General features: G+C 42.5%; 1 protein-coding gene across 6 annotated transcripts in view; it reads left to right on the plus strand.

Annotated features, from left to right (window-relative positions):
* The window catches only part of hspg2 (heparan sulfate proteoglycan 2), a 528,081-nt gene that overhangs the window by 211,247 nt on the left and 303,465 nt on the right, over positions 1-13,369 (plus strand). For all 6 annotated transcript variants that reach the window (XM_068017554.1, XM_068017556.1, XM_068017557.1 and 3 more), the window contains exons 4-5: positions 5,845-5,954; positions 9,129-9,187. In XM_068017554.1, coding sequence (XP_067873655.1) covers positions 5,845-5,954; positions 9,129-9,187 — 169 coding nt within the window. The remainder of the gene's footprint in view (positions 1-5,844; positions 5,955-9,128; positions 9,188-13,369) is intronic.

The raw sequence follows: 13,369 nt of genomic DNA on the forward strand, positions 1-13,369 counted from the left end.
CAATCCTCCAAATGACATGCTGTTGAGAAATGCACAGCTTTGAACTCTTCTTTGTTTGCAAATGTAACACTGCTACTCAAGAAAGAAGAGAGAAAACAAGGAACTACGGCCAGTTAGCCTGATATAAGTCGTTGGGAATGTGCTGGATTCTGTTATTCAGGAAGTCTTAACAATACACTTCGAAAATCGTAGTATGATCAGACAAAGTCAGCATGAAAGGGAAATTGTGTTTGACAAATTTATCAGAGATTTTTGAGGATGTAACTAGTAGGGTAGATAAAGGGGAACCAGTAGATGTAGTATACTTGGATTTCTAAAAGGCATTTGATAAGGTGTCATACAGAAGGTTAATGAGCAAGGTAAGGGCTCATGGAGTTGGGGGTGATATATTAGCATGGATAGAGGATTGGTTAATGGACAGGAAGCAAAGACTACAGATAAACAGGGATTTTCAAGTTGGCAGGGTGTAACTAGTGGAGTGCCACAAGGATCGATGCTGGACCCTCAGCTATTTGCAAACTATAATAATGACTTTGACGAAGAGACTGAGAGAAATGGATTTATGTTCACCTGAGAGGGAAGAAGGGGCCTCAGTTTAGCACATCATCTGAAAGACAGCGTATTTGACATTGCAGCCTCCCTCAGTACTACACTGGAGCGTCGATCAGATTTTGTGCTCAAATTCCAATGGATGATGTCCATCAGTATAGGAACTGACTTGAACACAGGATTAAACCCACTGCCTTTTGACTCAAATGAGAGTGCTACCACTGAGCCACATCTGACAGCCAAGAGCCACAGTGAAAGAGTGACGATGAGTAATAGCTACAGGAGATGCCAATGGGGAGGAGTGTGTCCTTTTGATATCCATTAAAAAAAAAGCCCTGTATCTGATTGATATACACTCAGCATTGTCAACACCTTACAAATGGTGATGAGGTACAATGTGAGATTGGGCGATGTGAGATTTTGCCATGTGGCAAAATAATGATCATACATCTGATCAACGGATTGGTAGTTTCCTCTGAATCAGAACTCGCCACTCGACTGGTAACTGGAAATTACCTATGTTAAAATGTGTCTGAAATAAAGTGCAGAGGGACATTTCCATCAAGTACTTTGGTGGCTATTTTAATACACAATATTATAATGTAAAAGCAGCCTGTACCCATTATCAGACAACATGGAGTCTTCGATGTATATATAAAAAAAAAATCCAAGATGCATCACGGAGGCTTTTGAATTGGCTTGGGCCTTAAGACTCAATTTACACGACACAAGGTTTACTGTTAATACAAAGCTGAAGCTGCTGTTTGTGTATGGAACAGTCAAATCGAGTGTCCATTTGGGCTGTGTTGATATTTACTTTCCATTTACTGACCATATAAAGTTAGCTGGGAATGTAAGCTGTGAGAAGGACACAAGGAAGCTGCAAAGAGATATAGACAGGTTGAATGAGTGGGCGGATGGAGAATAATGTGGGGAAGTGTGAGGTTATTCATTTTGGTAGTAAGAATAGACAAGCTGAACATTTTTTAAAAGGTGTGTCAATGTTAATGTTCAGAGGGTCTTGGGTGTACTAGTACAAGGAACACAAAGTTAGCATGCAGGTGCAGCAAGCAATGAGAAATGTGAACGACATGTTGGTCTTTATTGCCGTGGAATTGGAGTGCAAGAATAAAGAAGTCTTGCTTCAATTGTTAGAGCTTTGATGAAGCTCCTGTATGTATTTGGAACAGTCAAACCCAGTGTCCATTTGGGCTGTGTTGATATTTACTTTTAATGTGTAGAATTGGGTATCCTGTGATTGGAACTATGTTTATCCACATAACATTACACAGATTCTTACTGCCCAGAAACAGGCCATTTGGCCCAGTTTGTCTATGTTGCATTTGAGCCTCCTCCCACCTGACTTCGCATCATCTTATTAACATATCCTTCCTCAAATGTGTACTTACCTAGTTTCCCTTAGATACATCAATGCTATTAACCTCAACCACTCTGTGGTAGCGAGTGCCACATTCTCACCACTCTGAGTACTGAAGTTTTTCCTGCTTATTTGATTTATTGCCAACAATCTTACATTCATGGCATCTAGTTTTGAATTCCTGATAAGCAGAAACCTCTTCTCTATATCTACCCGATCGAGCCCCTTTATAATTCTATCTGCTCCAATTGAACTGGTTGATGCTGCTTCTAGTAATCAAAAGCGAATAGTTTTGTATGGTGGGTCATTGGTAAACAGAGCGGTGTTAATTATCGAGCAAGGAAGCAGAATTTGAATTTCTGTGCTTCATTGCTCAGTGTTTGAAGCTTGTTCCTTGGTGTGTGATTATATTCATCACTTGCCTGTGAAGGGACCTAGTAATGATCTCAAGTGGACCCCTCAGCTCTTGAGCGATGGTGACTTGCTATAGCCCCTGGCACTTGAGTAAGGAGGATATATGGAATGCCCTTGAAGTAACTGTTGCTGAGGACATTAAGCTCCATACTCCGATAAATTGTCCATCAGCAGCAGCACTGAGAGAGAGAGATGATATTGTTTTCTGAGTGCCTAAAAGAAAAAGGTCTTCTCTGGGGGCAGTAAGACTGGAACATCAATGTAAATGTGAACCTTTCACAGAATCGTTAGTGCAGAAGGAGGCCATTCGGCCCATCATGTCCACACTAGCTCTCTGAAAGAGCAACTCCCTCAGTTCCATTCCCTCACCTTCTCCCCGTAACCCTACATATTCTTCCTTTTCACATAACTGTCTAATTCCCTTCCAGCCATTGCTCTCCGTGTATCTACATTAAGTCCTTGTACAGACAGACCCTCTCCCGCCCCTACACCCATCCGCTGGTCTATCTGTGTGCTAGTTGTAGCCTGCACAGGCCCCCACCCCTCCCAAGCTATTATGATGGCTGCCAGACTCTGCTACTGACATAGCAGCGTAAGCACATTGTGGTTTTATTGGTGTAAATGGAGCGGATTCCTAAGCCTGTGAGACCAAGAGGCTACTTGAAGCAGTTCTGTAATCTAAATACATCATTAATCTACCAAGTATTGCTGAGGAACCACGCCATAATACTGAGGCACTTTGAAAAAACTTTTCAGGAGCACCTTCACCACACGGTCAATGCCTTAATTTATAGTCAATCAACAAAAATGTAGAAATTGAACAGAAGCTGAAGAGGATAAAGTGTATGTTACAGATTGAATATACGTTGGGACTGAGCTGCTGGACTGTGAAGGGTTATGATAAGGTAAATGGTGATGAATTGTTTGCACTCGAGATGGTCATGAGAGGGCACAAATTTGAGATAATCACAAAAATATTTGAAAGGGACATAAAGTTGATTTGTATAGAGACTTTAATATAGGAACATGTTCCCAAAAAATCCTAAACAAAGGGTGGAGAAATAGGAGAAGGGGTTAATGCTAGTTAGCTTGTGCAAAAGATTTCTGTAGGTTTGATCCTCACTCTGGAGACGTGCATATAGTAGAGGCTGACACTGCAGTACAGGGGTGAGAGAGTGCTTTGCCTTCGATGAGTTGTCAAACCAAGCCCCCCTCAGACATTATTGACACGTGAAATTATTTTGAACAAGAGCATGGGCTTTCTCTTGCTGTCCTGACTGAAACTGATCCCTTAAACAACACCCAGCAGCACTGAAAGCAGATTATTTGGGCATTTATCTCATTACTGTTGGTGGGACCTTGCTGTGCAGATTGGCTTTCATGTTTCCCTACATCTCAGCATTGACTACACTTCAAATAAAAAAAGTAATTCATTGGCTGTGAAGCATTTGGGATGTCCTGAGGTTATGAGAGGCAGTGGATAAAATCATGTTTGTTCTTACCTGGTAATTAGGTGTTTACCAGCCACTACTGTCGTGTGGCATTCATGCTGCAAATAATTTTGAATTTGTTAAGAGCTATGTAAATTTTCTCCAGCGTGTGTGAGGGGTGAGGCCATTACAGTTTTTTTTAATTCTTTCATGGGATGTGGGCATCTCTGGCAAGACCAGCGTATGTTGCCCATCTCTAGTTGCCCTTGACAACTGAGTGGCATGTTAGCCCAGTTCAGTTAGCAGTTAAGAGTCAACCATGTTGCTGTGGGTCGAGAGTCGCATTTAGTCCAGGTAAGGACAGCAGATTTCCTTCCCTAATGGACTTTAGTGAACCAGATGAGCTTCTACGACAATCAGTAGTTTCATGGCACCGTTACGGGGACTAGCTGTCAATTGGAGATTTTTTAAATTAATTAATTAATTAATTAATTAATTGGATTTAAATTCCACCAGCTGCCGTGGTGGGATTTGAGCCCATGTCCCCATGGCATTAACCTGGGCCTCTAGATTACTAGTTCACGCCATTACCACTATGCCATCGTCTCCGAAAGTTGTTGGTTTCACGACACCTTTGTACTGGTCTGTTTCCAATTAAGTTGTTTCTGCAGTGTACCTGTACTCCTGATATGACATTTCCCTTTTTTACATTTTGGGCCGGATTCTATATGAACAAACCGCAGCATACAACCTTGGGCATGCTGATTGGTTGGAAATTTGAGTTGTGACCCTCATTAACGTTTGGTGCTATTGCTGGCTTGGAAAGATGGACTGGACACTTAGATTTACATTGGAGCCGCTGGTTCCTCAAAGGAGCTTTAGAAAACCACCTGGGGAGGTTCTCTGCTTCTCAGAGGACAATAGTGCAGGTCAATGTATATTTGAGGTGATGCAGTCTGCATGGGACATTGAAGAAAGGATTGGGTTAATTTTGTTGTGTAACTTGGCTTACCCTGAGGGTGATCTGGAACTTTGGTCTGCATGTGGACAGAGATGCAGTGGTTTTTGTCGAGGTTCATCCCAAGCAGCTCTGCAACACAGGAGTCTGTGCTCTACGGGCTGTTCCCAGGGACGCACACCGAGACAAACATCAACTGCTGCTGGAGGACTATCAATTCGGTGAAAGACGCCCTTTGGTCTGCCCGAAACTTGTTGGTCTTCCAGCGCCAAGAGTTGTCCACGACCGAATGTTGCAGACTGGCACATTCCAAGGTCCAGGACTACGTGCTGAGGGACGCACTAACGCTTGGGGCAGCCGCAGCAAAGGCTCAATGGGGAAAAACCACAGTGTAAGGTCCACCCACTAAGCTGAACTGAGGGGCTGGATCCATGGGAAACCCCTCGAACTGTATCGGGAAAATTTTGTGTGCTGTAAAATGTGAAAATATATCTGGCATGACAATGAAATGGAAGGGTTGTGAGGTAACTCATGATTGTATTGAAGGAAACTGACCTTTTGCACTGTTTGTAATTTTTGACTTGCTGTTTGGAACTGGTTTGTCATGTATTTTTTTACAGATTTTTTATGAATAAAGTATATTTTGGAAATAAAAAAAAAACTTTGGTCTGCCCGAAACTTGCTGGTCTTCCAGCGCAAATAGTTGTCCACAACCGAAGGTTGCGGACTGGCACATTCCAAGGTCCAGGACTACGTGCTGAGGGACGCACTAAAGCTTGGGGCAACCGCAGCAAAGGCTCAATGGGGAAAGACCACTGTGTAAGGTCCCCCCACCAAGCTGAACGGAGGGGCTCGACCAATGTAAAATTAAATGGAAGGGTTGTGAGGTAACTCACTCCTGTATTGAAGGAAACTGATCTCCTTTGCACTCTTTGTATTGTTTTGACTTGGTGCTTTTTGGAACTGCTTTGTAATGTATTTTTTACAGGTTTTGATGAATAAAGTATATTTTGGAAATGAAAAAAAACTTGAAACTGTAACAGTTTTTGGGCCGTCATGTGATGCAACTTTCATCAGAACGTTTGATGTCATTATTTCCATGTGTTTGTTTTTAGTGTACTACCGCGTGTTGGTGAACTTCACAACTTCAATCGAGTACGATCCTCAGCTGGAGGACTTTGAGTCTGAAACGTTCAGAGAAGTATCTGAAGGAATCATAGACACAGTAAGTACAGGAGGACAATCCTACCCCATGGGTGTGATTTAAAACCTGAGCCTCGTTAATATTCTTCTCACTGTCAGGATGGACTGTATAGGCTAGGGCTCTTTTCTTTACAGAGGAGAAAGCTGAGAGGTGACCTAATGGAGATCTTTAAAATTATGAAAGAGTTTGTTGGGGTAGGCGATGAGAAGATGTTTCTGCTTATGAGTGAATCCAAAACTATGGGCCATGGGTATAAGATAGTAATCCAATAAGAGATTCAAAAGTAACTTCTTTACCCAGAGAGTGATGAGAATGTGGAAGTTGCAGCCACATGGAGTTGGTGAGGCAAATAGCATCGATGTATTGAATGGAAGCTAGACAAATGCATGGGGAAGAAATGAATGGAGATTATGTTAATAGGGTGGGAGGAGCCTTGTGTGGAACATTAAAACAGACACAGAATGGTTGGTCTGAATGACCCGTTCCAGTGCTGTAGATTCTAGGTAATTCTGAATTACTGGATTTTTGCTACTGGATTTAATCTGCGTTTATAAGGAGTGTAGTAGATCGGTTGAAGTTGCTGAGCAGTTGAAGATTTTGAGCACTGTGGTGATCCTGTGTAAACCCGTGTGTTTTTGTTTGCAAATTTTTGAAGTTGTTTCCCTGCAGTGCTTAATTTTTTACTCCCTTGCTTTTGGGCACCATCTCTGGCGGAAGAGACAAAGAACCAAGATTGTGAAATAGCGAGTGAGATAGTGCAGGGTTATTTTGACTTTGGCCCATTGTGTAAAACGGACGATATCGGATCAGTTGCCTGTTGTACATATCTCCCAAGTTTCATTTTCACTCGATATATAATGGGCGACTGATCTAATATCTTTGTTACACTATTGGCCAAAGTTAAAACTACCCCCGGAAACACTCTTTATCTCTGAGAGTATTGCTTATTAAAGATATGTTAGCATGTTTGAGATTGTGGGACAAGAGGGGAATATTGGAGGTGAACAGCGACATCGGGTGCAGGAAATGCATCAGCATCACATTAACCAAACTCACTCAGTGCAGGGCCAATCTGAGTGACACTACAGGCAAGGTTCTTGGATATGATTGGGCCTAATTTCATGCTATTCTAATTTGATTGTTTGGAGCTTCTTGCTCTGGCATCTGATTGGCCTGAAGAGATGCTGCAGCTATACATTTCTGTCTTCTTCCAAAACTTGTGTATATTTTTTCCTCCGTGCCTCTCCACTCTCTTTCAAAGGCAGTAACTCATGCTGGGATAGCATTCCATGGGTGCTAATTGCCCTCGCCCAAATAGCCAGTCCAATGTGTGAGAAAGCTATTCCACTGTGAGGGGCTTTGCAACCCAGTTGTCAACTGATGCCTACATGGTTCACTGAATAGCAATCGAGAGTCGAAGCTCTGGTTGATTTTGCTCACTTTCCCAGTCCACGATTACCGACGCCAGTGTAATTACCTCTCCCCACACAAATCTGGTCCTTGCTAACCTGTAACTCATACCTTGTAGTACATTTATCACCATTTATTTCTTTATTAATCCCAAAAAGTTTCCCCTCTGTTTTACCATGTGTGGTTTCTGAAGTAATTGTTTTCAGTGTTCTCCTTGGGGTATGTTGTCCATCTCTTGGCCATTATAAAGCTCTAGCTGATAGACCAAGCAGACACCTGTGGTGGCGTAGTGGTATTGTCACTGGACTAGTAACCCAGAGACCCAGGTATTGCTCTGGGGACATGGGTTTGAATCCCACCACAGCAGAAGGTGGAATTTGAATTCAATTAAATCTGGAATTTAAAGCTAGTCTAATGATGGACATGAAACCATTGTCGATTGTTGTAAAAACCCATCTGGTTCACTAATGTCCTTTAGGGAAGGAAATCTGCAGTCCTTACCTGGTCTGGCCTACATGTGACTCCAGACCCACAGCAATGTGGTTGACTCTTACATGCCCTCGAAATGGCCTAGCAAGCCACTCAGTTCAAGGGCAATTAGGGATGGGCAATGAATGCTGGCCTGGCCTGTGACGCCCACATCCCCTGAATGAATACAAAAAAAAGCTGCACCATCTTACAGCATCTTACCATTGTAGTATTCCCATGACCTCGTCACATTCTACAATACTCTATCTAAATATGATCTCCTAATCACACAGCAACGAGTTTATCAGACAGATAAACTTCCATGATATGGTACAACAAAACCAGCCAATTTTAGGTTACAAAGTCCAGTATCATTTGTTTTTAATATATTTTTATTTATTCATTGTTCCATAAGGCAGAAAAATGTATCTCAAAGACAGTTAAATCAACAACTGCTCGCTAACCAACATCGAACCTACAACAACACAAAAGCTAAATACTGCGGATGCTGGAAATCAGAAATCAAAACAGAAAATGCTGGAAATACTCAGCAGCTCAGGCAGCATCTGTGGAGAGAGAAACAGAGTTAACGTTTCAGGCCGATGACCTTTCATCAGAACGTTTAGATTATGGTCTGTTGCCTATTGCTGGTCTTGTTAGGACATGAGGCGGCTTCATTATTCTGGCCTCTCTGCGCAGTCCGGCAGGTTTTCCCGTACAAAGTCCCAGTGTCTGAGCTCTGGACGCCTATGTGGTCTCTTCCAAGCTGGGGCCTATTCCATCAGCTTCTGAGGGTTGACTGCAGCTGATGTTCTCTTTAATGATGTAACTTATCGATGGATGGTCAGTTGTTTATTACGTTGAACTGAGATAAGGCTGGTCGATTGGTGGGTGAAACTCATCAGCAGCTGGTCGCCAGGATTCCCAGTGCAGCTAATTACATCACATTCACTGTGCAAGGTCTGTGCCTTACGGCTCTGGCCTTTTGTAGCTTTCATAAGCTGGTGCACTGACTGAAAGAATGGAGAATGCTACATTGCAGCCAACATGCTGATTGAATGAAATCCTGTCACGTGACACTATTAGGAAGTCAACTAGATCATGGCTGATCCACCTCAATGCCATTTTCCTGCACTATCCCCATATCCCTTGATATCTTTAATATCTAGAAATCTATTAATTGCTGAAGGTGGATTACATTTGGTTGACTTTTGAATGGTCTACTCAAAAACAACATTTGGAAGTTAACACAATGTCACAGAAGCTTTACATCCTCCCCTCACTTCTAAACCTTTAATAAATGTGCTTTCTTTACAGCTTGAGTCTGAATTCTATCGGATCTCAGGAGACCAGTCAGTCACTGTGGTATGGATCAAGTAAGTGCCTTTTTGACATGATCTCAGCTTATGGCAAAGTGATATTCTGTAGGCCCAATGTAGGACAAATCAAAGCGCAATATGATAATGTTCCAGATTAATCTTAACATCTATCATAGATATGAAGGCTTGTTCATCAGTTGATGGAAAGGGATTTTTCAGCTCAAGCATAAATCTCGAAGTCACTGAGTCAGTACAAATAATCCTAGAATTATTAACACACATGGACCATATCCTTTTCTTCCATCTTGGTGTAACACAAACCTCTGCTTTTGTGTCCCTTGAAGATTTGGCTTCTAAATTGATGCCATTGTCAATGAATTGTTAATTGCTCACATAACGGTGCATAATCAGTACCAATCACCCAATCACTGGAAGACCTGAGAGTACTTTTGCCCTGTGGAATTGTTGACCAGGTTCACTGGGGGCCACAACAGGGACCTGGAGATGTTTAACATACACTGTCCTGCTTACACCTTGCATTTTCTTTGGTCATCTCATCCAGAGTCGTTTTATTCTGTTTGTTCTGTTTGCTTACTGTCGCAGCTGTACCAGCCTGTGATGAAGAATTTATTGTGGATTAGGTGATGACCAAAGGGTCGCCTATAAGGTGTAGACAACTTGTTTCAACTGACGACATAAAGCATGCAGTGAAAATAAGCCATGTACATATCTAGCCTCTCTTAAATACTATCGCAATTATTTAATCTCCTAAGGGAAAAGGATATGTGAATCTGATTCTCAAGCATAGCTGAGCAAAACTCCGGAATGCCTATCCATTTCCACATCTTCATTATTTACCCCTGACTGGCTGTCCTTCACTGACAATACCCTCTATCCAATGCAGGAACTGTTTTGGACCACAGAACATTTGATCAACTTTGTATTTACGCATTTCTGTAATCATCAGGCTGAGAAATATACAGCCCATCATATCTCTGCCAGCACTTTGAGTGCTCTGATTTAGTCTCACTTCCCTGCTCTTTCCCCATTGCCCTGCAAATACCAACAAAACATCTGACATGAACACAACTCTCTCAGCAACGGTTCCAACAACGCTTCAGTATCCAACCCAGTTCTCTAAACTTAAAAGTGACCTATAAAGTACTTCGGTTGACCCAGCTTGGCAGTGCTGGTTATTATGGCCAATGAAATGTGTAAATTCAGGGCTATTATAGCAGAATAAATTGGGTCTGAGTGTCTGTTGCTTACGCCAGCTGCTGTACACATGGAGAAGGAAAGGAGGAGAGTCGATTCTACCAGTTGGCCTTACTCCTGGTCATGCTGTTCTCTGCTTAATGGTCCAAAATATCCACAGCTAGAAAATAAAAAGAGATGGCTTTTTCTCAGTCTTAACCAGTTGAGGCTGGTATTATAACAATGGAATATAAAGAGTGTGGTTAAAAGCTTGGAATAATAATTGATGATTCCACTGGGGATCAGTGAGAATGAGGTTGCCTGGAGAACGGCAACTGCAGCTGGAACCGCGTGTAATTTCAACAAATGGATACTTCATTCATATTCAAGAAGACAGATAAATATCCCACAGGCCCACAGCATTCCAATTTCATCAGTCATCGCTCCCCACGCTGCAAAACACCAAAATGTTCTTTAGGAAAAAAAGATGCTTTGCTCCCACAGATGACCCACGCCCACACTCTCCTCTAGTTACAATCAGTGCATTATTCAGTTTGGCTTAGTGATCTCCGTGAGATAGTTTGGCTTCTTACTGCATTTGGTAGAATAGTTTTAATCTTTACCTGACTCCTGCATGATTCAAGTTCCAAGATTGCGTTTCGCTATCATATGATGTTGCCTCATCAACACTGAGAATAGTGATTCAAAAACATCTACCTACCCAAAATACAAATTTAAAAATGCAAAGAACATCTTAAAACCACGTACAGGAGCTCGAATGTCATTATTTCAGTCCGGTTTTCCTGTTATCTCATGAGTCTATCCATTGTGTAGCTCAGGTGATCGGGATCTGGGAGGTCCCTGACTCAGTCCTTGCTTTGTGACAAGTTGGTTATTTTTATAGGTGCCATACAGTCACTAAAGCTAGCTTCTGTGCCTCTGTAGGGAACATTGACTAGGGTTCCCACTCCTAATGGCTCTCCAGCACAAGTGTGTGGCCATTGATGATGACTCAAGAGTTTTCTCTGGTCCACTCTACCTGAACCTGTTAAAAACTGGCTGAACTTCTGTCTTAAGTTCACGAATGACTGATGACCACTTGGAGAGGTGCAGGAGGACTCTAGTTCATAGAGCCACAGAAAATCCAACAGTCAACATCTTCGCAGAGGCTGAGCAGGGTTCGTTTTCATCTCAGGGATGCAATTACAGAAGTTCCAACTCAAAGGCAAACATGCTGCTTTGCCATTCACTGTTTACAAGGCTTTTAAGGTACAGAGTGCAAGTACCTCACAGTAACAGATGCACTCGGCTTGTATCTTTGTTAAAGTGCATGGACAAAGTTATAATGAAGCCGCACTCTGGGTCCAATGCAAGTTGGAACTTAATTGACGAGCAAAACTTGGAGAGGTATTGCTTATCTTTGTAAATTTAGTTCCCTTTTCCCCAGCAGTATGTGTGAAGCATATTCCCAAACATAATCTCCAGAATGTCTGTCCATTCCTGCATCACTGATATTCACTCCTGACTGGCTGACCTTCACGAGCACACACATTTTCTCCGACCATTTTGGGCCATGACATATTTCAAGCCATCCCTTATTGAGCCTCTGCACTTTCTTGAAAATATTTTAAGCGTTATGAGTTTCTGTAAAGTTAGAGCCTTTTTCATCAGAGTCACTTACTATGCCCCAAGCATCCCTAATTCCATCTGAAAACCAACCAGCTCTCACATCATGTGAGGTTATCCACTTTGGTGGCAAAAACAGGAAGGCAGATTATCTGAATGGCGGTAGATTGGGGAAGGGGGAGGTGCAGCGAGACCTGGGTGTCCTTGTGCACCAGGCACTGAAAGTAAGCATGCAGGTGCAGCAGGCAGTTAAGAAGGCAAATGGTACGTTGGCCTTAGCGAGAGGATTAGAGTACAGGAGCAAGGATGTCATGCTGCAATTATACAAGGCCGTGGTGAGACCACATCTGTGCAGTTTTGGTCTCCTTATCTGAGGAAGGATGTTCTTGCTATGGAGGGAGTGCAGCGAAGGTTCACCAGACTGATTCCTGGGATGGCAGGACTGACGTATGAAGAGAGATTGGGTCGATTAGGCTTGTATTCACTAGAGTTTTGAAGAATGAGAGGGGATCTCATAGAAACCTACAAAATTGTAACAGGACTGGACCGACTAGATGCAAGAAGGATGTTCCCGATGGCGGGGGAGTCCAGGACCAGGGGTCACAATGTAAGGATAAGGGGTAAGCCATTTAGGACTGCGATAAGGAGAGATTTCTTCACCCAGAGAGTGGTGAACCTGTGGAATTCTCTATCACAGAAAGCAGCTGAGGCCAACTCATGAAATATATTCAAGAAGGAGTTGGATATAGTTCTTAGGGCTAATGGGATCAAGGGATACGGGGAGAAAGTGGGAACAGGTTACTGAGTTTGGATGATCAGCCATGATCGTATTGAATGACAGAGCAGGCTTGAAGGGCTGAATGGCTACTTCTGCTCCTATTTTTCTGTGTTCGATATTACTATCATCTCTCCAGTAAATAAAAATGGCTGACATTGTACTGGAGTTGTCTCCAAGGGCATAGCAGTTTGATGAATGTAGAAACATTGCAGACACAAGATTGAATAGAGCAACCCTGGACTCTTACCTCCCGTGAGCTTCCTCCTCCTTGCCTGCTGTACCTCTATTGCCTTGATCTAGATCTTGCTACTTGAAGTAGTCTATTAATCTTAACAGATTGAACACGGTGTGAAGACCTTCCATCCTCCCAATGGTCCCCAACCCCAGTAGTGTAAACCAAGTTTACTAATCAGAAAATCTGTACCAGATCCATTGTCACCCTCCAGATCTGCCCACCTCACTGCTGTCATAGTTCAACCATCCTGAGCTCTTCATAGAATCAACCTCCTATCTGAACTCACTGTGACAGACGCCTTCTCTTTCCTGAGTTTGCAGTAACAGACTTGAATTTTTTTCTTAATCTTTTGTTTTGATATCCTGTCTCCTTATTAAACTGTGGAAACTGCTTTGGATTTATTTTT

This window comes from Heterodontus francisci, chromosome 37 (genome assembly GCF_036365525.1).
Source record: "Heterodontus francisci isolate sHetFra1 chromosome 37, sHetFra1.hap1, whole genome shotgun sequence".
NCBI lineage: Eukaryota > Metazoa > Chordata > Chondrichthyes > Heterodontiformes > Heterodontidae > Heterodontus > Heterodontus francisci.